Here is a 23,814-nt window from a genome sequence, read left to right on the forward strand (position 1 = left end):
ACACAGATGATAACATAAGCCAAGCCTTTTGTTGTGATGGGAACGTGCATCCATCTGTGGAGGATACAGAAAATATTTTGGTGAAACGTCCCTGCTGTTCTACGTGTTGCGTTTAACTGAAGGTGAGGGGTGTTACTGCTCGCAGGTGACCCTGCTGAAGGTGGGACTGCAGGACACGTGTGTGTAACTGGCAGCTGAATAGGATGTCAAAACTAGCTTGCTGTTGGTGTATTTTAAGTATTAAGTCAGTTTTGAAGAAATCAAGTGAATCGCCCAAAGTAAGAGCTCCATATCCCAGGGGTGCTCTGTGATTGCCATTGTGGTCCTCTGATCATTGCTGTCTGTGTGCAGGCTGCCTGTACGCAGGCACGTATTGGCCATTGATTTTTGTGCAGCAAATCCAGCATGACAAGGCTTGTTTCCCCACTCACTTTCCTGTGCTCTGCATTGCAGCCGCTCTTAATGGCTCACATACGAGTGATTCGAGTCCGAGAGCTCTGTTGCCAAAACCTTTTGGTGAGCAAAGATGGAGCAGTTTGAAGGAAAACTGTGCCCTCCTGGGGCCGTGCACCTGGAGATTCACCCAGGTCAGGTCACCTGCCCTGCAGTTGCCCACATGTGTAGCCAGGCAGTGTGCAAATCACTCAGGATTTTCTCTCGCTCCCTGTTTTTGCTTCAGGCAGCTGCCCACTGCCAGTACATCTGTGTTCCCCATGCAGACTGTAAATGAAGGATTGCCTTCAGTATTCCCTCAAACACACGCGTGGCAATACTTCCTGAATTGCCTCGTGTGCGTGTGTGCAGGCTCCTTTCCTTTATTCCTGTTGTAAGTACAGCAAGTGGGCATCCAAGAGCTAGTAAGCTTGGATTAATACTGGGCTTGGGCTGCTTCAAAAGGGATTACAAACCATAATATTGGCATTAATGCCGCAAAATGTGAGCGAAGCTTTTGAAAGTGCTTATGCAGCACAAAGAAACTTTGCTGGAGCCTTTTAACTTGCTTGCTGCTTTCTCCTTTCCTCTGCTACAGAGGAGAAAATTGTGGTTTCCAGAATTACATCACAATTATAATATTTGTAATAATAGAGATGCAATATAAATAGCCTTATGGCATGAGTGAAATATAGGGGTAATGAATGGGTGGGACCTGCTTGTTGCTGTCTTGGTTTCTCCTGGCTCGTGCAGGCTTTCCCTCTGTAGGACATCTGTTTTTCATCTGGTACAGGAAAGCTAAATAATTTCAATAAAGCTGGGAGAAAACAGAGTGATTTGGGGAGGGGAAAAAAAAGGCACTTATTGAAGTTTGCCTGTTTTTCAAGCGGGGTTATTAACTAAATTTATCAGCTTGGGTTATTGACAGAGTGGACGCTTACTTGGATGAGTAAATGTGTCTGCTGACGGACTGTTCAATTACAGCTTAATGAGGTCAGAGCTCCGGGCTTTTCCTGATGTTGGTACATGCGAGGGTGTGAAATGATAAATAACTGGGACTGGGGTTACTCTGAGTTTTGGGAAACCACCATGCTGTCGTTTCAGCCAAGCATTAATGCAGGCACAGCCCTGTGCATCACAGCCTCATCTCGGTGGGACTATGTTTATCCATGCAAGAATTACCCACTTGAGAATATCTGCATGGTGTGAGCCTGGAGCTAAATGCATTTAAAAATGGTAGAATACAAAATGTACTGCATTTTCTTTTCATCTCTGCCTCTAACTCTAATCGCAATGGCAAGCTTGTCCTTTGGACTAATTTTAGAGTTTAGAGAAAACGTTGGGTCAGTGTCTGCTTAATCTCTATGGCATTAGCAGATCCTTTTGACTAAGTTTTTAAATTGCATTTTATTGATTGCTAGGCTTTTAAAGAACTCCATAAGCTATTAGCGAGGGCTCCACTGTGTGAAAATGGAGCGTTTGTCATGCTACGAGCAATATTGACCCAAACAGTTGGGCACTCTAGGAATATTTAGGCTTTTTTTCCCCTATTTAGGTTGCAGAACTCTTGGGGATCAATTAGATCTGTTGTTTCTGCCCTCACTGTTTCTTGATGTTGGAAAAATTTCATTAAAGTATAATCATAAATAAGCAAAATATTTCTAGTTTTCTGTATTAATTGCATCTAGTCAGGGGGAAAATTGCATGTAGCTAGCTGAGAGGAGAAATGGCTGTTGAGAAGAGAGGGTTTCTGGTTATTCCTACTCTGACAGCGTGCAAAGCATTCTGAATAACTAGGTTGTCCTAAGCATTAGCTTATAAAGGATCTGTGTGAGCCGTGCTGAAGTCTGCAGGAGTCATAAGTTTGCGTTTGGACTTCAATGGTTGTAATTCTTAAATTGCTTTATGGTTGTAGTGTTGAAAGATCTTAAGCACTAATTTTTCCTGAGAGTTTAATTAAGTTGCTAGCTTTCAATTGGAAATTTGAGAAGTAAAATAGGTCTTAACTTAATAGTAAGTTCTGTTCTCAGAGAGAAAGCTGTGCATTTCTACTTAAAGGCTTGCTTTCACTGCTTCCTGAGTAGCTGGATCCACGTGTTATTTTGCTTATGAGATACCAAAAGTAGCATTTCTCTGGAAAAGGAAGCATCATTGGGTAGGGCACTTGCAGATGCTGACGGTTTCTTGACAAGAAATTAGGGAAATGTTTTCTTTTTTGTGCCATTCTGTTCCTCACAGCCGAATTGCACATCAGCCCAGTTCCTCATGCCCATCTTGCTGTAGTCCGGTGCCGTGGGCTGGGCTAAGGGGTGTGCAAGGCTAATAATAGTTTGAGTCGGTGCTAAAATCCCTCAGTAATTCAAGGTAGAGATGTTAATACCTGCTTCTGCCTATTACATGAGTTATCTCTGATGCATTTGTTTTCTGGTATGGCATGGAGAGAATTTCTAGTGCAGTAATACTCCCCAAACTACTTAAGTATGCATTAGCTTATAAATGCACTTACAAATACAGTAACCTATACACGTAGCTTCTTTTTGATTTCTAATATGACTTTAGGCAGAGAGTACCAAGTGAGCTGAGAAAATAAACAGAATGTGATTTTATTTGTGTGAATTTACCTGCACAGTCATTGCCTCTCAAGAAAAAGTCTTTCTGAGGACAGATGGCCACGTTAAATGAGGTAGCGTCTGAGACAGAAGTGAGTAGAAAAGGACAAGGCTTAACAAAACAAATACAAACCATGACGTGCCACTAAATGTTTCATGTTTGAGAAAAAAGCTGCTCCTGTGGGGTGTTTTAGAGTACTGGGTCTAAATGCTTTGCTTTTATGCTCATTCGGGATCTCGATCCCTTTTACAGCATGGTACCCAGGTGGGACCCCCTGATGGTGATGCTCTTGCTCAGCACCACTTATCTTCAAACCATGTTTTTCGGTACATGCAGCTCCTCAGCACTCATTCCTCTCCCCTTCCCCCCTTTTTTTTCCTTTTTTGTACAATCCCTGACAATGTGGGATTTTTTCCATGCCTTGCTTCGGCTTCCACCTCGCTTTTAATTATTACAGCCACTTTGAGCCAGGCAGCTGATGAATTTTCAGCAGATCCTGCGTGCCTGGATGGCATCCAAAGGGAGAGACAGGGAAGAAATGGCAGAAAGGAGAGACTGCCAGGGTAAAAGCGTCGTGTATCTGATGCCAGGGGCTGAATGACCAAAGCATTCCTGCTGAAAACAGGCCAGCGCGAGGTAGGACAATTGTGCTGCTGTTCTGCCCGGTGGTTATAAACAAGCGGATGAAGGCTCAGCAATGCCCACTTAGCAGAAAGAAAGGTTTCTTTCTGTACTTTTCCTTTTTGTCAGTTTTTAGCTTCCTTTGCCATTCCTCCTCCTTGAACTGCAGGCAGAGCTATGTAGAGAAGAAGTGCTGTCTTCACATGCATTTAATTTTTTAATGTAGTGTTTTGCTTGCTGATTAAAGTCAATAAAGAGATGCATTTAATACTCTTCAAAGACAAAGATGCAAGCAAACTCCCCTTAGCTACCACTAATGGTCTTCTTGTTTTATAAGGCTGAAGCAGCATCCCTGTGCTTCCCATTCAGAATAAATAAATGTGCTCCAGCAATTTCTGCTGCCTGCTGCATGCATCTTTTATGTGTAAAAAGGAAACAGAGTTCTAAGTGGTTTCCAAATCAATTCACATCATCCCAAATGCAAGCAGAGTGGCTGAGTTTGTCACTTGAACTCCACTTCAGGACAGCCTGGCCTGTGTTGTTTAAGGGAGAGTTCCTTCAGCTCTACCCCAAGAAACCTTTCCAGATCACTCCAAGTGATGCACGTGGAGATGTTTGGTTGCACAGAGCCACCTTGCTCCCATGCCATAGGCATTGCTTCCAGCGTTTTTTTCTCGGAGGTCGGTGTGAAGTGCAAATAATGGCTAGCACGATGGCAGGCACCACAGAACGCTTGAGCAATCACCTCCTCGGTTTCCTCGTTGTCTTTGGCACGTTGGGGAGGTGCGTAAGGAGAACAGATTGCTGCCTGCCATCCCAGTCAGGGCTTCAGAAGCGGGTGATACGCGAAGGAGCAAGTAAACTCTGCTTCTCACTGGGGGAGAATGCTTGTACCCTTGTCTCTGGCCTCAGTCGTGCTGGGAGGGATTCAGCACAGCCCCCTCCCACCCAGGAAACAAGTGCAATCCTTCCCTTGCCTTGCAAATGTGGCTTCACAGTTCATTTTTTTTCACAAGCTAAGCATAATTATCTGTGTCCCACTCCTTATTCCGATGTGGTGCAGCCGTTGCTATGTGTTATGTAGCCACCCACTTCCAAATAACAGAAGAAAATGTGTTTTTATGTAGGGTATAAATTGCATATCGCTGTTTAGCACAGGGAGTGCTGGGTTTCGCCCTTCCTGGCTCCCTTTTTCACATTCCTGTGCTCCCCAGGCTAAGAGCTTTTTCTCCCACTGGGTTCCACCAATGAATCTTGTGCTAAATTGAGAAAAACTACTCTGAATTTGTACGTGAGCTTTGAGGTTTGCTGCAGGCTGGCTGAAGGCCTGCGTATGTGAAACCTTGTTCGCTTTTCCTGTTATTTTGATGACAGACAAAGTTACTTTCGCCTACAAAATTTGTTGCACATCTATCTTTATCCCATTCCAGCTACCACAACGCTAGTATCAGGCTGTGATTTTTCTTGCTTTACGATGTGTTTTGTTAGAGAAGAACTGCTGAAATGCTTCAGCACGCTGTAGTGGTTCTTGAAAGCTTGAAAGAAGGATGGTCGGTATAAATTGTAATGGTGCAGAGCTTGCAGGCTTCTACAAGGTGAGCGAATTGAGCACACTGTTTGTGTAATTACACAGGGATGGAGAGGGAGCATGATGGTTAGAGGTCTTCAGGATGGGAAACAGCCAGAGCGGGTTTATCAGGCAGTTAAACAGGAAAGAGATTACAGAAGCTCTGCATACAGAAGCTGTCAGCTGGAAGCCCCCACTTTGGGAAAATAGGGAATATCACAAGTGTGTACTCGAGTGAAGGCGTCTTTGGAGCAGCCATTGCTTATTCGCAGGAAATTATTTGGAAAACCAACTGCACGTTCCTGTTAACTCGCTGGTGAAAGGCAAGCAGCATCCCTATGAATTTCCCAGTGTCTTTTCCTCGTTTTTTGTGCTGTCAGGCACGTGAGTGTTGCAGCATGGAATAAAGGTGCATGGCTCCTGGCACACAAGCAGCAGAGCATCAATCATCCTGAGCAAGCCGTGGTCTGTCCGGCCATCGCACACCCTTATCTCTTATCTGATTTAAATGGATGCACACTGCATTTTACTTTTAGCACTGGCTACATTCTTTTGAAAAACAATCAGGATTTAAATGGTTGCTCTCCCCAAAACAAGTGAAAGCCATTACATATGAAGGCTGAAGGGATTGCAAAGCTAAGTGCTATTAAATGCATTTGGAGATGTAATTTGTGCTGTGGTTTTTAGGCATCCTTGAGGACACAGCATGTTCCTCCTGGCTCCCTGCAGCTGGGGATCAGTTAATTAGTGCAGTAAAATGAGCTTACTGCTGGGAGGACCCCAGTTTCCTTCGCTGCAAAATTTGGGAAATGTTTCCCAACCTAAGGAGGGAGATCCCAAAAGGAGGGTCGATGGCTCACAGATGCAGCTTTAGAGAAAAAAAAAAAAAAAAGAGAGAGAAAAAAAAAAGAGCCTGCGCTTCTTTGTCTTTGGTTTGCTTTGCTACCCATCAAACCTCCACTGCAAACTTGATGACTTCAGTACTTGAAGCGATGTCCCGAATGCTTAGCTTTCAGCAAAGCTAGGCTTGAAAACGGTGGACGAGCATCGGCATTGGTTTTGTGTTTGATGCAGCATGGCTCGCTGCCATGAAAACTCAAGCACAAGTCTTAGCATGCTCCCCTTCGTTTGATTCATTCAGAGCTTTCTTTTTTTCAGATTATTTTTTTTTTAACTCATAAATACTGGCCTCGATGGCAATGGAAAATAACGTGCAAAGCCGAGCAGGGGATTTGGGCAGGGCATGCTCTGTGGTGAGAGCTGTTGCTCTGCTGGGAGGCATGGCAGAGCGCTGTGGCACCGTGCCCGTGCTGCGCCGCTTCTGCACCACGCATCACAGCTGCTGCTTCCTCCACAGGTAGCCAACGGGGCGATGTTATGCTCACCCTGCCCTCTCAACCTTTTCCATTTCATATTAAATATCTCCATCACAGCCTCAGAAATGCTCCAATCCTATGCTGATGGAAAATGGAAGGCAATACCTGTTAAATTGTCTGTTTTGCTTTATCTAATGGCTGAAAATACATTTTTTTAAGCAATCATGTCCTCTGATCAGACAAATCAGCCGTTCATTTTAGGTCAATAAAAATATACTCATCTCTGAGAGTTCCCTTTTGCTGCTTGTGAGCAGCCAGTGCTAGCCTTTGATTTTCCTGGGGTTTATCAAATATTCTGGTCGCAGATGAGCCAATTGTTCCTTTTTATTTATTTATTTTGTTTAGCGTTACCCAGAGAGAAGATTGTGGTCCATTGTAAATACTTAGCAATAGCCACATTCAAGTTCCCTTTCTTCCCATTTGACTACTCGAACTGCACTGCAGAAGGGGAAAAGGCGTTCTTGTGGCCGGGCTGAATGACGGGAGCTGCCTCTGACATGTTGCAATCGGTGGAAAACACAAAGCACGCAGAGCTGCTGTAGGGTGAGCAAGCCATGGGCATGCTGCGCCCAACTCTGATGCTGCGCGTACACAAACAGCACTTGAAATCTGGGAACCTCCTCAAGAGGAGGTGCGGATTATTTGTATAATCCAGGAGAAGATCAAGGATGAGGTGGAGGCTTCTGTCTTCCCGTTTTACCATGTCCTTTCTTGTGCAACATGACTTTCCATGGCAGAGTTTAAATGTGTTTTTTATTGCGTCGGCTCAATGGCGGAGCTCGGACAGTTTTTTAGGGGAGGGTGTATTATTATTTTTGTCTGTAACTAGCAAAAAGTAGCCGAGGTCTAAAAGGAAGGATAACACGCGCAGAAGCCAAGCTGGGTTTCGTATTACAGTGGTATGTTTTTGTTGCTGCTAACGTGTTTTTGTTTTTATTCATTACACATATTTCTCTTGGGAAAATCACGAAAATATGTGTGTAAAATATACATAACGACCCCATGCCTCCGCTAAGAGCTTCCAGATGGAAGGTTTGACGTTAGGGACGCTTTCTCCTGCGTTTTGGTTTGTGGCACTGATTTTGGTGACAAACTACAGGAAAACTTGTGTCAGGCCTGAGCAGGGAACACTTCAGTTTCTAGTGCTGTCAGGGCTATCCAAGTATGCAGCGGGAAGCTGAAACTTGGCTTCTAGACATTTATGGCCCCTTGTGGAATCGTTACTTGAAAAAAAAAAGAGGAAAAAACAGGGCTTTGAAGGGACCTTGAGAGGCCTCCTCCAGGGGCTGGCGGGTGTCCAGGGGGAGTGTGCCAGACCGTGTCCCTCTCCCTAAATTAGAGGCTGAGGGTTGGTCTTGTGCCAAGCAGCGCGCTGGAGGACCTGTGCCACCCCACTCCTGGAAGCACGTGAGGTGCTGGGTGAGGGCTGCCTCTGCACAGGTCAGTGCAGTGCCCGATGAGCTCCAAACCTATGGGAGATGCTTGGGAGACAGGGCCAGACCCCAGCATGAGCCAAGCACTGAGCTGCGTGGCCGTTTGGTTTTGGAAGTGGAGGAATTGTGTCATTCGTAGTGGCAGCTTCAGGGCAGGTGAGATGTGGGTGGCCAGCAGCTCTGGAGACGATGAAGCTTCTACCAAGAGAAGAGGCAAGCCCAGCACTGACTGGCATGTCTCAGGGGCTTTGGCCTGTATGAAATGTGTTTTGAGATTTGGGTCTTGTTAATTTTTCATTTTTTCAATAGTTCTGCCAGCAAGGGCAGCCTCAGTTCCACATGCGTCATCCTGTACTCATCTCAAGGGAAACGAGCCGCTGTGTTACTTGCAGTGGGGCATGTACTGGCCTTTGTGAAGGAATTCTGTCCTGGCACATGCTGGTGTTGTTTCTAGAAGTCACAGGGAAGTTTTAATTGTAGAATCAGCTCTTTGTGATAGATCACCGTACTCAACCTCGGTCTGTAAAAATTGATTTTGCAAGGTGGGGAAATCATGGTATGGCTTGATGCTGTAATAAATAACATAACCTATTTGCCAGTCACTTTAAGTGTATATTAAGTGTTTTTCATCTGTCAGTATTCTGTTACAGGCTGCTTTTCCTTCTCTTGTGCTCAGTGGGGATGCTTGCATTGCATACTAGGGGAGAGGAAAGTCTCCTCCTTGAGCTGTGTCTTGTTTTCAGCCTCTCATCTTATAGTTCTGTGGTTATTTTTTATCTCCATCGGTATGAAAAAGCTATTTGAAGCTCCAGTTAAGGCGATTTTTCTCAATCCTGGAACCTGCCAGACGCTTACTATCTGCATCAGCCAGCTGATGTAGTAAAATGTTCTTTTACTCCAAATAACCATGTGGAACTGAGAGGCCTAGACATCCCCTGGGTCAGGGAGGAGACTGGCACAACAGCAACCAGCTACCAAGCACCGTTTTGGGATACTTTATAAATACGAAGCTGAACCTGAGCTGGAGGTTCTCCACCAAATCACTTGTTTGCCAATGTGTCTGAAATTGCTGGAAAACACACAATCAAAAGCAGAGTTTGGCTGCTCTGCCTAGGGCCATCCACTATGTGCATGAAAACCTTACAGATTTGGCAGCCTCTGCCTCCCGCATCCATCCGTGCTAACATCTGCCGATGCCTGCTGAGTGCTCAGCTGCCTTTTTTTCCCCCATTACAGCATGTGTAGGGAAAGCATCCCCGTTTGGGAAGAGGACTCAAGTAGGAGGCCTTGGTTTGGCGTTGGTTTTGTTGCTTTGTGGTTATGTGGCAATTCCTTGATCCTTTGCCTAAGCGCTAACCTGGAAAAGAAGGAACAATCTGTCAAGGTTGGAGCATTTGGCCATAATGCTGGCATTAAATCCTATTTCTTACATAGAACACCTGCATCAGCAGAGCTTGAAATCTCCCCCCCAAACTATGTATTGTAATCACTTTTATAATAATTGTATCTAGAGTATCTTACTGAGTATACTTAATGGTTCTCTTGAAAGCTGCATTTCATACACTGGAACTCGTTATTCAATTCAGTTGACACCCAAACCTTCTCCAGTGGAGTACTCGCAGATTACAAGTAATTTTCTCCCTTATCTTAGTTTGGGAGTGTGAACTTGAAGTGCATAAAGATAAGTGGTCATGACTGACCCTCTATCTTAAGCCTAATTGCTGGAAAAGATTTTTTTTTGTTAGTTGCTCAATTCCAGGATGGTCATGTTGTTTGGGAGAGGGGAGGAGTTTCTGCCCCCAAATATTCTGTTTTGCTGTTGTCAGGGGGGTATTTAGTGCAAATGCTTTACAATGACAAGACACTTGGAGTTGGCAGACACTTAGCAGTAAAATAAATATTAAAAACCAGGTGTTTCGTTGCCCATATCATGAAAAAGCAATATTTTATATATGGTTTAAATTGTAGAAAGTAATTTAATTTGGTGGAACTCATTTGGCTTCCACCCAGTGATGGTCCTTTTCTGGCTGTTACTCTGAACTATTCCTACCATACCTAATATGCTTTATGATGAAAGAACCCGCCGTGTTTAATCCTGCACAGGGCAAGCCTGTGGCAGGTGTGCTGCCCTTGACATATAAAATTTTGTTCTAGGCACTGTGTAGAGCTGCCCTCTGTGCCAGAAGGGCAAGTAATGCGGGTAGATTTGTGAATCTAGGACGGCTGAGGTTGGCAGGGATCTCTGGGAGTCCCCTGGTCCAGCAGTGCAGGTCAAGGGGCCTCAGGGGAGTGTTGAGTATCCCCAGAGATGGAAATCCCACAGCTGTTTTGGGCCATGTTCTAGTATTTGGTTGCCCTCATGCTGAAAACATTCCTCTCTTCCATATAATCAGAATTTTCCTTCTGTGACTTGTGCCTGTTGCTGATCCATCGCTGAACCTCCGTGGGTGTTTTAGGGAGAACCAGCCCCCAGCCAGCTCAGCGGCCCGGGCTCCTCTGTGTTAAGTTTCTCTTTTCGGCAAGGAGCCCAAAACTGAAGCCAATTTTGGCGCATTCAGGGCTTCCACCCTCCTGTGCTGTGCAAGTAACCACCGTCCTTTCCAGTAGCAGCTGCTGAAGCAGAGCTGGATTCCTGCGATGGATCCAGTCACCAGCATCCTCGTTGGCTGCTGCTGGGCAAACGAGATTTGGGTGCCCTTCAGTTCTTCTGGGCATGGTAACAGCCAGGAGAGGTGTTTTTTTCTAGAATAATCAAGGACAAACACCATCAGTTTGTAATGTAAAAAAAATAAAAGCATTTTCTCATTATAGACCTTACATCTAAGCTACTTTGTCACCTTTGAGGTTCGAAATGGAAAATTGTGTTGTGGTTATGCAATGTGTTTCAGTGACCGGTTGAAGGATGAATAATGCTGTTTTTATGTATAGGCATAATATATTGATATACAAATGTTATAGGTTGTCATATACATATGTTATATGTTGACTAAAGGAGAAATGTTTATAAGTTAGCCCAAAGATGAAGCAGATTTGTGCTGCCAGGTTTGGTCAGCTTTGCAGGTCCATTCTTGGCAAGAGCTCACCTCAAGCATCGCAGCACATGCACTATAAATACTTGGTGGTTTGTGCTGGTTACCATAAAAGCATAAATGGTTTCATTAGGCTGTGTGAAGCACCAAGCCCCAATGAAGAGAATTAAAGGGTGAGGTGTCGGCACTCGACCTGGTATTTAATTGCTGTAGCCTAGACCTTGAGTGCTGGTGCCTGCCCATGCAGAACGATGTCCTGCAAAATGAACATAATAAACGTAAATCCTCTTTTGCTTTGCAGGAACTTGAGTTGCACCTTGTGCTTTTTGGTTTCAGCACTTATTTCGCTGCCCTGCTCTCTGCTGCACACAGGTTATGGAAACTGAAAGTTGGGTGAGGTTTGTTGGAGCGACTGAGCAGTGCAGTTCAGGTTGACGAGCTGTATCACGCAGTGAGGTGCAAGCTTAAAAGAAGTATTTCTTCTAAATGGAAGTCTTCAAACAAGAGAATTTAAAATAAAAGTATTTAAGTAAAAAATACTTTCGCTGTTATTGTGGCAGCTATAACGAGAGGAAATTTAGGGAGGCTCTAACTCAAGTCATCCAGGTGCATTTTGGGTGATGAAGTGATCACTGTTCTGGTCCCAGTTCAGTGCATTTCTGTTAAAAAAGATTCCTGGAAGGATGAGTGCTGTGAAATTGGTTGCAGATTGAACCAAATCAAGCAAAAGTTGTCTTTAACATCTGTGTATTTATGTCTGAAGATGCAGAAAGGAGCTCCTAACTGTACAGGCTAAGTTAAAAACTCCGTGAGCGCTCTGTGTGGAGCTCACACAGACATAGCAGTGTTAGCAGCATGGTGAAATGTAAAGATGCGTTTTTTTTTTTCCTGTGGGCTGTTCTTTCCTGCATAGAAGTTAGTTGACTTGCTTTGCAAAGGGAACTTCCTGCTATTAATCACTTTTTGTGATGATGTGCTTGTTTTATTGTGCTCAGTAGCTATTGTTACAGGCCAGCAAACTCAGTATTAATGATATATATATTTTAATAACACAGTCTTTGTTCTGTCATGGTTTTTAATTAAGTTTTATGGAGGCTTTCTTTGAAATAAGTGTCCCTAGCATTGCGCAGCTTTTTTCCTGTTCACCTCCTTCTGGCTCTGTCCTTTGCTGAACCTATTTGATAGCAAATAGGCTTTTCCAATTTCACCTTTTTTTCCCCTCTTCGCTGCATTCCCCATGTCTTAGGGCTTGGGCTCTTTGGGCACCTGGTCAGGCGGACTCGTCACCTTGCTGCTGTGCTTTAACAGCACTGATGTATGTGGAGATTTAAACATGTGGCTGTGACAACAGACGTCATGCTCAGTGGTCTAAGTTCAGTCTTGGGTTTCATTATGCCTACACTTTGAGTTTCCTCCTGGCTTACGCAGTAGCTACAAGCAGTCCTGCTTTACTCAGAGACTTTATTCTTGAATCTCTGTACCAATTTCATAGTCTTTGCCATGCTGTGCATGTTGGGCATTTTCAAACTCGTGCCTGTTAATACATAGCTCTGAATAACAAAGATAAAATGCTGGATTTGTTTAGTTTTCACCCTAAGGGCAGCAGCATCAAAAATAGAGCCGAGTGCTGGAGGCTCATCTGCAAAGGGCTGTGCAAAAAAAGGGACCTTAAATACCCAAGGCATGTACCTTCCTACCCGCTCTGCTCTGCGGAAGCTCTTACTCTATGCAGGGGTGATATTCAGCTAGAATTACCTATAAAATGCCCTGTTACTGTCATTACAGAAGAGCAAGGCAAGAGCAAGGGGTTTGGAAAACAAATTTATTTCGGGAAAGACCTGGAGATGGTCCTTATTCCGGATCAACGTTCCAGATTGCACTGGTATCAAGTCCAATATGAAGAGACCGTAAGCACTGGGGATCAGGAGAGGAGGGAGGGCAGGTACTGAGCCATGAAAACGTTAGTGTTTTTTTTCCTGCCTCCTGGGCCCCATGAATGAGCAAACGCTGAGCGTTCCTGAAGGCGACGGAGCAGATTATAGCTGAACAAGGAGGTTTTGAGATTCAATCAGACGCAGTTGCACAATTTCAGGAACACAGCTCATTTTTGAGTCTTCATCGCCAACAATATTGCCTGGTGAATTAGCCTGTGGTGCAAACGTTCAGCTCCCAGCCTGGTTCACGATAAGCATCTCTTTGTGCAGAAGTGCTGTAGGAGGTACCAGGAATGGGGCTGTCCGCTCCTCTGCGTTTGCTGAGCCGTTGGAGCACCCGCGGCCGCTCCAGACGGACGCGTTGCTCGCACAGAGGAGCGTATTGAATTCGTTTCCTTCAGAGTGTTGAGCTCCGGCCAGGACAAGCTTTGGTCTCCCCAAGAATTTGAGGAATGCTGTTACTGAGTTTTTCCGCTGAGTGTCGAACAGCTTGGAATCGACGGGTTAGAGAAGTGAAATAATGTGAACAGAACCTAATTTTAGTGAAGCAGTTGTAACTCATTCTCTGTTTTCCGAGGCTGAACAATGTTGTGCCCCATCATCGCTGGCTGCAGAAGAACGTAGGGTGTTGTTCAAGCATATGTAGACTAGACGTGCATAAATTGAATTAATCATGCTTTTTTTTTAATCTGCTAGTTCCGTTAAAGAAATGCGGTGAGTAAAACTGACAAAAACGTATTAAGTTGTCTCAAGTTAAACATAAGACATGTCTTGAGCTACTTACTGGCCCCTTACCAGCATGCCTATGCCATAGAGTAAGCTTCAGCTTTAACAAGGCAGGATGCAGAGAGCTTTCTCATTTACGCAGGAATACAGAAAATCCCTGAAAGAGAGATACTATGGCTTACAATTTCTGTGGGCTTTTGGGTTATAAAATATAACGTGATTTGGCATATTAATCCAGAAAAAGCCATGAAACCTATTCCTCATAAAAAAAAAAAAAAAAAAAAAGGAATCCTGCCGTTTCCCACTCACACATTCGACACAGTTTATCCTGAATCTGTTTTAACAGAAATAAAAGAAATCCACCCTGTTGGGAAGCGAGGGGATTTGGGAATTTGCTGATACTACATCACCTTGAGGTAGAAGCCCTGCTGCATGGAGGTGGGGCTGTGATCGCCTCAGGTTCTGTGCCCGCTCAAGGAGGAAGCATTGCAGCTGGTGGGAAGCTTTCTCTGTTTTATTCTCTGCTCAAAGAAATCCCAATAAACAGACTTGCTTCTCCCCTTGGGCCATTTCCTTGTGCTATAGCAAAGGGAGCTGAACCAGAAAACCCTTTTAATATTGTTGTGTTGAATATCACTGTATTCTGCTTAAACACTGCTGTGTGTGCTCGCTGAGCCGTTCAGCTGAAACACCTGCAAGGGACAGGTAAATCCTTTGACAACACTGAAATAGCTTGAGACTTTTAATCTGAACATGCACATTCTGGAGAAGCAGATGCCTGAGTTTCAGTGGCCAGGAGGAGGTTTTGGGGGCATGAGGAGGGTTTCAGGGCCCTTGCAGGAGAGGATGCTGGGGGGAAAAGCCCCTATGTGCAGCAGTGATGTGGGGGAAAAAATCAGAAAACAAAGTATGTAAAGCCTGAAAAGGTTGGAGACCTGTGCATGGGAACACTCATTAGTGTTATGAAACCAGCCTCTCTGTGCAAGCACAGCCATCAGCTGCTCGTTTGGCAGGTTTCTGCTATTGCAGAACTTGTTTTAGTCAACCGAGGCAAATTCATATGCAACAGCATGAGCTGAAACAAATGTGTGTATTCAGACGGGGGGGGGGGGGGGGGGGGGGGGGAGGTCCGTCACCATTATGCTAGCAAACCTGCAGTTCTGGGGCTGGTATGTAACACTGTGCATGATTATTGGTGCCACTTGAGGAAAATGGTTACACCGTTCCGGGCACCCAAATCTCTGCGGCCCGGAGCTGCTCCGCTGCGTCTCGCTGATGGGGAGCCCACGATGCACGGGAGGGGGCGAGTACCTTCAGGGAGTGCCTTTCCTTTCGTTTAGCCTTTCTTTTTTTATCTTTTAGATGCAAAATAAAACCTGCAAAGGTCATTTGAGAAGGTTGGGATTATAGATGTAAAGCCTTTTTAATCTTTTCTAATAAATAGCTGAGTAGGAAATAAATCTGCTGGGAGCTCGGAGCTGAACGCTGATGTTGAACATCAGCACAAAATGTGTCTGTGAGTCAATGTACATACACAACTCCCGGAATTACTCTGCGTATAACTGCCTTAAATAGGTTTGGCTTGGGAGTAGAGGTGAATGATTACCAAAACCGATGTAATAAATGAAGCATTAATTGTACCTGGCAGCATGACAGTTTCTGTCACCATGGGCCAGATTATTAAAGTGATTTAGGCACAATTGCAAATACCAGTTCTCAATTAAGCTAGTTTGAGATGCAGCTCTTATGGGTTTCCAACAGCTCTTGTGGTTAGGGCTTTCTTTTAACCAATGGTAAATGAGTCTGTATTAGATGCCTCAGTAAGGCAGGGTTTTAATGAAAGCTTTGTGTCATAAAGTCTTAAAAGCATTTCAATTTTGGAAAAACAGCGGCGACAAATCGAAGCGACAGTGTCTGAAATACTGAGGATACTACAGGCACTGTCGGTGTTACATACAACGTTGTCGAACATCTGAGAAGCCTTCAAAGTGTTCTCCCCTAATTCCATATATAATTAAAAAGCAGCTTCCTTTAGCTCATTAAAGTTAGTCTTGTTGGAGCAGCGTACTTTTATATCTATTTAAATGAATAAAGTATAATCTTAATATAGAATATAATAACTTCAAATATTAAATCTCATGTATAGCTGTGCTTTACTTTTAAAGAGTGTTTATCTGTCCTTCATGAATCCCAAACTGAAAATGAATGTGGTCCCCAGAAGCTCATCATATTATTTTGTTGTAGCCCATTCAACTAACTTTTGCCGTGTGTTTTTTATTAATGATACGATGACAGCAAAATCTGGAAAGTCAGTTGTTAGCGATGAGTGTATAAATAAGGAAAGGTGGTGGCTTTTCAAATGTCCTGATGGTATCTCTTTCTTTTAACAGGCTTTTGGAAATGCAAAAACTGCTCATAACAACAACTCAAGTCGCTTCGGCAAATTTATTCAAGTGAATTATCAGGAGACGGGCACCGTGCGAGGGTAAGCGGAAATCGGATTCAACGCGTATATTTTTTTAGCATATTTAAATGTTATGAAAATGTTGGCGTACCTATGCTGCACATTAAAGTATGAATACACCTGAGCTGGCTTTAAGCCAGTCCAGATCTCATTAATCATGGTGTTAACTTTGTAATTAAGCCAAAATGGAATTTTTCTTCCAAAGAAGAAGAAAAGTTTTCTGCCAGCAAGGCAGGAAGGGGATTGTTTTAGCTAGGGTGGGCCATGAGGATGGGCTGGGGGGCTGGAGCATATGATGGGCGGGAAGAGGCTGGGTGCAGTCGCCAGAAGAGAAAGCCAAGGGGGATTTAATCCTCCCAGCTGCCTGCTGGGTGTTACGGAGAAGATGGAGCCAGACTACTTAGCATCGCGGTCTAATTCTCCATATGCTTCTGTCTCTACCCTGAAGTGCCTCTTGAACCAAACCCATGACCAGTTAGGGCATCTTTTTCCGTGGGCTGTTGCAAAGAGATGCTTGTCTCCATCGTGTTTTTCTACTCTACCATCACGGGATTTATTTCCAGTGTTGTTGCTGCTTCCCAAAGCTGCAGCTGGATGAAGGCTTCTGGGTGGCAGACCTGGACCCAGATTTCTCTTTGGCGTCTCCTAAGGGTGTCAGCGCATTATGAAGCAACTCAAACTAGCTCTAAGAGAGCAGTGCTGCCTTAACTCTGCTTTTTGGCTGGGTTAATTAACTCAGTTGGAGAAGTGAAGAGTAGATGTGGCATTCCAGGGGCTGGGTAATTTTTGCAGCTAACTAAGAGATCTCTTGCTGAGACTTTGTTGTTATTGTAGAGAATGGCTTTTAAATTTTTTTCTTTCTTACTTTCCAGCAGAACAGTATCACACAAATAGATGCCATTAATTTTTCAAATGAGCTTGGGTACTCTGCGTACTTTGCAGTCAGGCAGCTGTTTTTTTCATCCAACTTCTAATCTGATGTTCTTTTCCTTTTCTCTTTTTCTGTTATTAACTCTGGTGAACAGTTATCTTAATAGGATAAGCCTCAATTTTTTTTAATACCTACTTAAACGGAAGCATAGGGTAGAATCTGGCAAATGCCATAACAATGTATTGTCTTGGTGTGCTGTGCCAGCTCTCTGGTAGTGGCCTCTATTGATGGTTTGCAGTTACCTGCAAATAGCATTGCATTTGTATGCTCCAGTTCTAAAAAATAAGACAATTTTTCTCCCTTTTCTTTAAAAAACAAAACAAAAACACCAACCTGTGAGTTGTTCCTGGCCTATGACAGTAATTTATTTTTTTCCATAATCTTTGGAGGAAGATCACAAGCACTCTTTTAAAATTTGTCAGACTGTGTGCTTAAAATCTGTGCTTACACAAATCAGCTCTGTCCCCATTTTGTGCATGCAATTTGTTTTGTTAATGTAAGTGCAATTTGCAGTACCGAACCAGAATTTTGCTCCGTTCATAGGCTGAAAATAGCAGTTGGATATTTGATTACAAACTATATGCAGATAATGACCCAAACTTGAAGGGAATTTCAACTTAAGAGATGTAATAGCCGAGAGATTTAGTAGCAGCCAACCCCACCCCACGAAATGAAGCCTTTGAAGATTCGTTTGAAATCAGTGGAGCATGAGCAATGGCTACGTTGAAGTGCATTCCCATAAGGCTTTATGAATTTATTATGTCCTGTTCAGTGATAAGTGAACTGGGAGGAAGGTCGTTGCAACGTGTTCAGTCCTCCTAAGATGATCAAAAGCCTCAACATCTTACATACTCCTTAAAATTGCAGAACAGCCAGATGGGAGACATTTTAATTAAATTTGTGCAGCAGCATGGGGCTGTATCACAAATAGCAAGAGGCAGCACTTTCAAACACAGTGCTTGGGTATTTTGCATGGTGGTATTTGTATGTGAAATTCATTCTCGAGTTTCGGTTGATATTACCTGGTATACCAGGTACAGGTTCTGTAGCGTGGTTAAATGAATATTTTGCATGAAATCATACTCTCAAAAACTCTTTACTGGTAAAACTGTGAGTAATGATAAGGTGGTTTCTGTATCATTGACAGCAGTAAATAGAAAAGATTTTGAGGGGGTTTGCTGTTTTATACATAGGTTCTTTTCCTTTTCACTATCCTATTGAAATAAGGGGGCATAGTTTTTTCCTTGGATGTGTATTCTTTATGGTCTTCCCACTGAGCAAACATCTTACCAGAACAGCATTTGCGTGCATCTACCCCCCCATCCCACCAAAAAAAAAAAAAAAAAAAAAAAATTGGCCCTGCTTTAAATACTGGGTTGGACCAGGTGACCTCCAGAGGACCCTTCCAACCTAAATTATTGTATAAGACTTTATTTTGGGTCTATAATAAGAGCAGAAATCACAGGGGAAGGGATTAAACGTCAGGAACAGTGGACTTGATCCAACTCATCCTACAGCAGACGCTCTGATACCTTCCTGGGTTACCCCATCTACTCCCTGAGTCTACAGGGAACCTCATGTCCTGCCTTGAAAACTTGGTGAAACACAAGCCCGTGCTTAAGGTTAGAAGGGGGGATGCAAAGGAAACCTCTTGGCAAGGAATATCCATAGCTTTTGTCAGCTTCCTCACAGGGAATAAACAAGAAAAAAACCTGTGGTGCACAGCATGCACAGGAAAATGGTGCTGTGCTGCAGCCTGTCTGCACATCCTTACTCTTCCTGCACAGCAAGAGCCTCCCGAGGGTGTGCCTGTTCCAGTGGCCTCTCCTCAGTGCTGCCTGCCCTAGGAGTCATCGAACGCCTTTGGGCACGACCACGTGGCTGATTTTTCCATGAAGGCAGAGGAGAGGGACTGAGCCCCCAGTAACATCCTCCCTATTAGAGGTGGAGATGCGAGCACCGTGTTGTCCTACCGTGTCCAGGCTTCCTTGGGTTCTGGGCTTGCACCTTGCTGCCCGTGTCGGTGCCACCGCGCTGCGAGCCGGTAGCTGGAAAAGCCCAGCCTCTGCTTTTGTGTTTCGTGTTACATCATCTCCATTGGCAATTATAGCTCCAGTTTCTAAATCCCTATCGTTACTGGTTGGTATTGCACACAAAACAAACAAACAAACAGAGAACACGCCGAAGCTTGCTTCAGCTAGCAAAGCTTTGTATTAATATGTAGATGAAATAAGTTCATTATGAGGCTGTTAGGATAAACGTAAGCTCCAGTAAGGAGCTTCTGCAGTTGTTTTTTTTCTGACCGTAGCCACAAGTTAATAACCCAGGTTTTTGTTGAGAAGTGGCTGTTGTGGGAGAGGGGGTGGTAATTTGGGTAATGAATCTGCAGCTAAATCTTATCTTGCAAACTTCTGCATCCAGATGTATTTCTTGTTGAAGTAGGATTTGTGCATGAATTTCAGTCTGCAAGCGATTTTATTTTGCTGGCTTTGGATTAAATAGGTATCAGAGATTCTTAGTTTCTGTCAGAATTTCCCCCTGCACTCCCTACCCATAGGCTAACTCGTCTGAGATCATGTTTTTCATATCCAAGTTAGTTTTGGCTTTGTATCAAACCAAAAAACCTCAAAAGCCAAACATAATATTGGGCTTGTTCTGCCTAGGAAGAAATTTATATAACTAAGTGAAACAAGGCTGAAACTTTTTTGTGTACTAAAACTGAAAAGTCCCAGTAAAGCTGTGTTCATTTAAGTTGAATATTGGGTCAATGAATAACGCTTTTATTTCTCCTTCCAGTGCTTATGTTGAAAAGTATCTGCTGGAGAAGTCCAGACTCGTGTACCAGGAGCACAACGAACGGTAGGTGCCTGTGTTTTGCTTCCATGCTTGGCTTTGACTCTTGAATGTGTTGATAGCATGGCGCAGACGGCTTAAATCCCTGTTTGAACTGGCACAGGGAATCGGGATTTCGCACTTCTAGCCGTGTGCTTCACGGATAAAGTCCGTGTTTACATTTTGTACCATCTTGGCTTGAGGAGACAAGCCCAAACTCCAACAGCTCTTAGTGTGGGTCCGGAGTGGGTGACACTAAATTGTATCATCGCATGGGCTGGCCCCCTGAACATGTCTTTTATTCAAAAAAAAAAAAAAAAAAAAAAACACACGTCAGTGGTCACACATACCGTAACGACTCAGTGAAGCAGCAAATACCTGTGCATGGAGGGAAGGACGCTGCCAAAAACTTGCTGAGATAACTGAGCAGGATTTGTATCTTTCAAATGGCTACAGGCACTGGGTCTGCTGTTGTAGCCTAGCAGAACAGCAGCCAAGGGGGAAAGGTGTTTTGCTCTCTGCAGCCAGGGCTGTTGGAAACTTGCCACTCCCGTTTCCAAAGGGAACATCCCATGGGATGGGGCAGCAAAGAGTGGGGGGTGCATTGTGCCAGCCAGCAAGCCTGCGGGCACCCAGCTGCTGGGCTGGAAAGCTCCAGCCCTTCAGCACGTTTCTTGGTTGCATGGGGTTAAAGGGTAAAACCAATCCTCGTGACAGGTCCTGCATTAAATATTCATCAGCCCCCCCAGTTTGGTCATCTTCAGGGCCTAGAACTTGTGCTCCTTGAAGCCCCACGTAGATGGAGGATGCTGTACCTAGAACCATTGGTAGTGCTCTGGGTGATGGGGAAGGTGTATCTGAAACTGAAAAAAATATCCTATTCATTGCAATTTTTGTTATGTTTACTTCTGCTGTTTTTTTATTATATTTATATGCATGTGTTTATTCATAATTTTGGACTCAGGCACCGAAGTCTGTCTAGTTTCAGGCTTTGTTTCCTAAGATGCTGTCTGGCCATAGAAGCCTGTTTTTGCTGTCTCCTTGCCTGTTTAGGGAGGAATGTACTACCCAGGGAAAAGAGACTTTGTTATTTTATTAACAGTCCTTGACTTATATTTTCCATTGTCTGTATGATTAATGTCATATGGATTATCACATACCATTTATTTTCTTGCACAACTTGTAAACTACTTAATATCTAATTTGGGGACAAGATGACATTTTAATTCTATTTTATAGCTCTTAACAGATTGAAAACATCAGAAAGGCCTCTAGAAAAAGCTAAGATTATATAGACAACAAATTTAAGCAAATTATTCTTTCCTAATTGCAACATATTAATTGCTACGTCCTCTTCAGTAACTGTTTATTCTGATTGTAATAAGTTTGCTGCTTCTAACTCTCCATCATTTGTTGTCTTTCAACTACTGGCACTTCTGTCTGTGCTTCCCTTTTGGGATAGATGTGCGGGAAGTTTTCTCTAAGGCTGATGGATTGGTCCCAAAGTTAGATGGCACACACAGCCTCAGACTTGATAAATGCGCTGTTGGGTGCTGTAATTATTAACTTGATTTCTCTTGGAAAATGTCTGGCATAAACCAAAGTTGTGGTTTTACATTCTGCTATGCTGTTAGCATTAATCCATGTCGTAGTTGTTTTGAAGCAAAACAGATGAGTGTCACTTGTGTTTTTTTTAGTAAAATTCAAGTATTCCAAGTATTTGAGTAACCATAAAAATTGAAGATTTTTCCATTCTGTCATACAGAACTGCAACTGCAAAAGTATTACTTTGTTGTGGCAATGAAGTATTAAAAAGTAATAATTTCTGCATTGCAAAAGTGTTTTGATTCCAATAAATATTGCACATGTTTCTGGAGGAAAACACGACGATGTCGGCTAGGAATTCTTTAAGTATATTCTTGGAGAGTGGGCATCCTTGGACGGAAAGGCAGATCTAATTCTTCATTAATTGGTTTAATCTTTTGCATCGATGTACAGTGGTCTCAGGCCATTCCTAAACCACCATCAGTGTCGAGCGTTCCAGTCATTGCAGAAGGCTTTATTGTATATTTATATGTTAGATCTAAAAAAATCTTTGTAAATCGTCTTTGAAGCTTTCATCTGTTTCTGCATCAAAGCAAGATTAGTCCAATACGAGATGGAGATTGGGCTTGTCTCTTATCTGGAGGGCTTTGGTGACATGGGACTCAGCGGTTGTTATCCTTTCCAAATTTATGAATTTTTTAGTTTCTTATTTTGCTGTTCTATTCCCTAAAATTCTAACTTCATTCAAAATTGCCCTACTAGCTAAAAAACATGGGACTTCTCCCAATCTATGGATTAAAACTTTGCACACAAGTCCAAGTTCAGAAGCTGGAAAATGAAGTTATGAGGTTTATGTGTGTTTATCTACTCAATGCTGCTGGTTGTTTTCATGTTTAACATCTTTTTTTCTTTGTTACCAGGAACTACCATGTATTTTATTACCTCCTGGCAGGAGCAAGTGAGGAAGAGAGATCAGCATTTCATCTTAAGCAGCCTGAGGAATATCATTACCTCAACCAGGTGGGAATACTCTACCAGTAGTGCTGGCAGTACATGGTCTTGTCTTTTCCACCACTGAAGCTTAATGCTAATGAAGAAAATGTGTGCAGTAATGAAAATGGGTTGTCTCAGTGCTCTATAGGCAGTGGTCCGACACTGGAAATTAATTGGTGTTGGCAATCTGAACACCTGATAGTATGGAAAAATCGGTGTTTTCCATTTTCTGTCCCCTAACTGGGATATGTTAAATAGATGACTATAAACACAATGCATATAAGGGAGAAACAGTGATAACCTACCTGTTCTCTGAATTAATGTTTAGTCATTAACATCTGTCTGCTGAGCAGAAGAAAAGAGAAAAATGTGTGATGCCAGTAGACCATTAAGAAGTAGTATCTTGAATAAGATAGTCCTAATTTTGGCTGGCTGTTTGCATGAGCCTTTGAATTTAATGACACAAGAAGCTTAATATAAAAACGTAAAAACTATTGAAAATGTCAGAATTAAAAATGTGTGAGGTATTACCAATGGCCAATTAACTTCAAACTTTAGAAAATGTAATTTACGTCAGTTGTTTAATATGCATTGATGCTTGCAAAGAGGGAATTTACTGTTTTTTGTTCAAAAACATAATTAATGGCGTAGGATGACATGGAACAGCACTTAGGTTACACGTTGATTTTAACTCTAATTGCTGTTTTCTTGGACTTGAGACATGATTAGCAATAAAGACTGATTTAGCCCACAAGTTGGAGAGCAACTTACATGCAGTGTGCAATGCAAATAACCTTTAGTCTTTCTAGAAATATAATTTAGCTCTGTAATATATCTCAATTATCCAGGGCTTTTTAAGGATTTTTAAAGTGGACTATCAAAGCCAAAATATATTGTGATATTAATGGCTACCACCAACTCTTAGCAGGATCAGGAAATTTGCTCAAATGAAGAACATACTAAGAGTTTAACGCTTTTGCTCTCTCTCTGTTTGTGCCTCCTGTGCTCGGAAGCAGTGCAGAGGTTGGAGAACGTGGTGTGTTCTTTGCGACCATCTGCGCTGCAGTTTTTCAGCTAAAAAATGCCAAGATAATTTGGATGGAATGTTTTGTCAGATTCACAGATTTTGTTGGGCAATCCGGTAGTTCTGTGTTAGCCTAAAATATTGCTTTTAATTATAGTCCTTCCCTTTATTTAGTAGCATTTTAATGTTTAAGGTCATTAATATTTAAAGCATAGTAATGAATTTCATGGTGCATAGTGTGTAGATCTGATAGTAGTGTGATATTTTAGGTTGTTAAGTGTTTATTTAAACCAAAAT

At 43.0% G+C, this 23,814-nt stretch overlaps 1 protein-coding gene across 1 annotated transcript in view; it reads left to right on the top strand.

Annotated features, from left to right (window-relative positions):
• Nucleotides 1–23,814, top strand: part of MYO9A (myosin IXA) — a gene marked incomplete at its 5' end in the record, with an annotated part of 151,817 nt that overhangs the window by 13,084 nt on the left and 114,919 nt on the right. The window contains 3 exons of the mRNA XM_084293197.1: nucleotides 16,119–16,213; nucleotides 19,920–19,982; nucleotides 22,421–22,520. Of these exons, the coding sequence (XP_084149323.1) occupies nucleotides 16,119–16,213; nucleotides 19,920–19,982; nucleotides 22,421–22,520 (258 nt within the window). The remainder of the gene's footprint in view (nucleotides 1–16,118; nucleotides 16,214–19,919; nucleotides 19,983–22,420; nucleotides 22,521–23,814) is intronic.

Source organism: Netta rufina, assembly GCF_964035555.1.
Source record: "Netta rufina genome assembly, chromosome: 11".
Classification (NCBI taxonomy): Eukaryota; Metazoa; Chordata; class Aves; order Anseriformes; family Anatidae; genus Netta; species Netta rufina.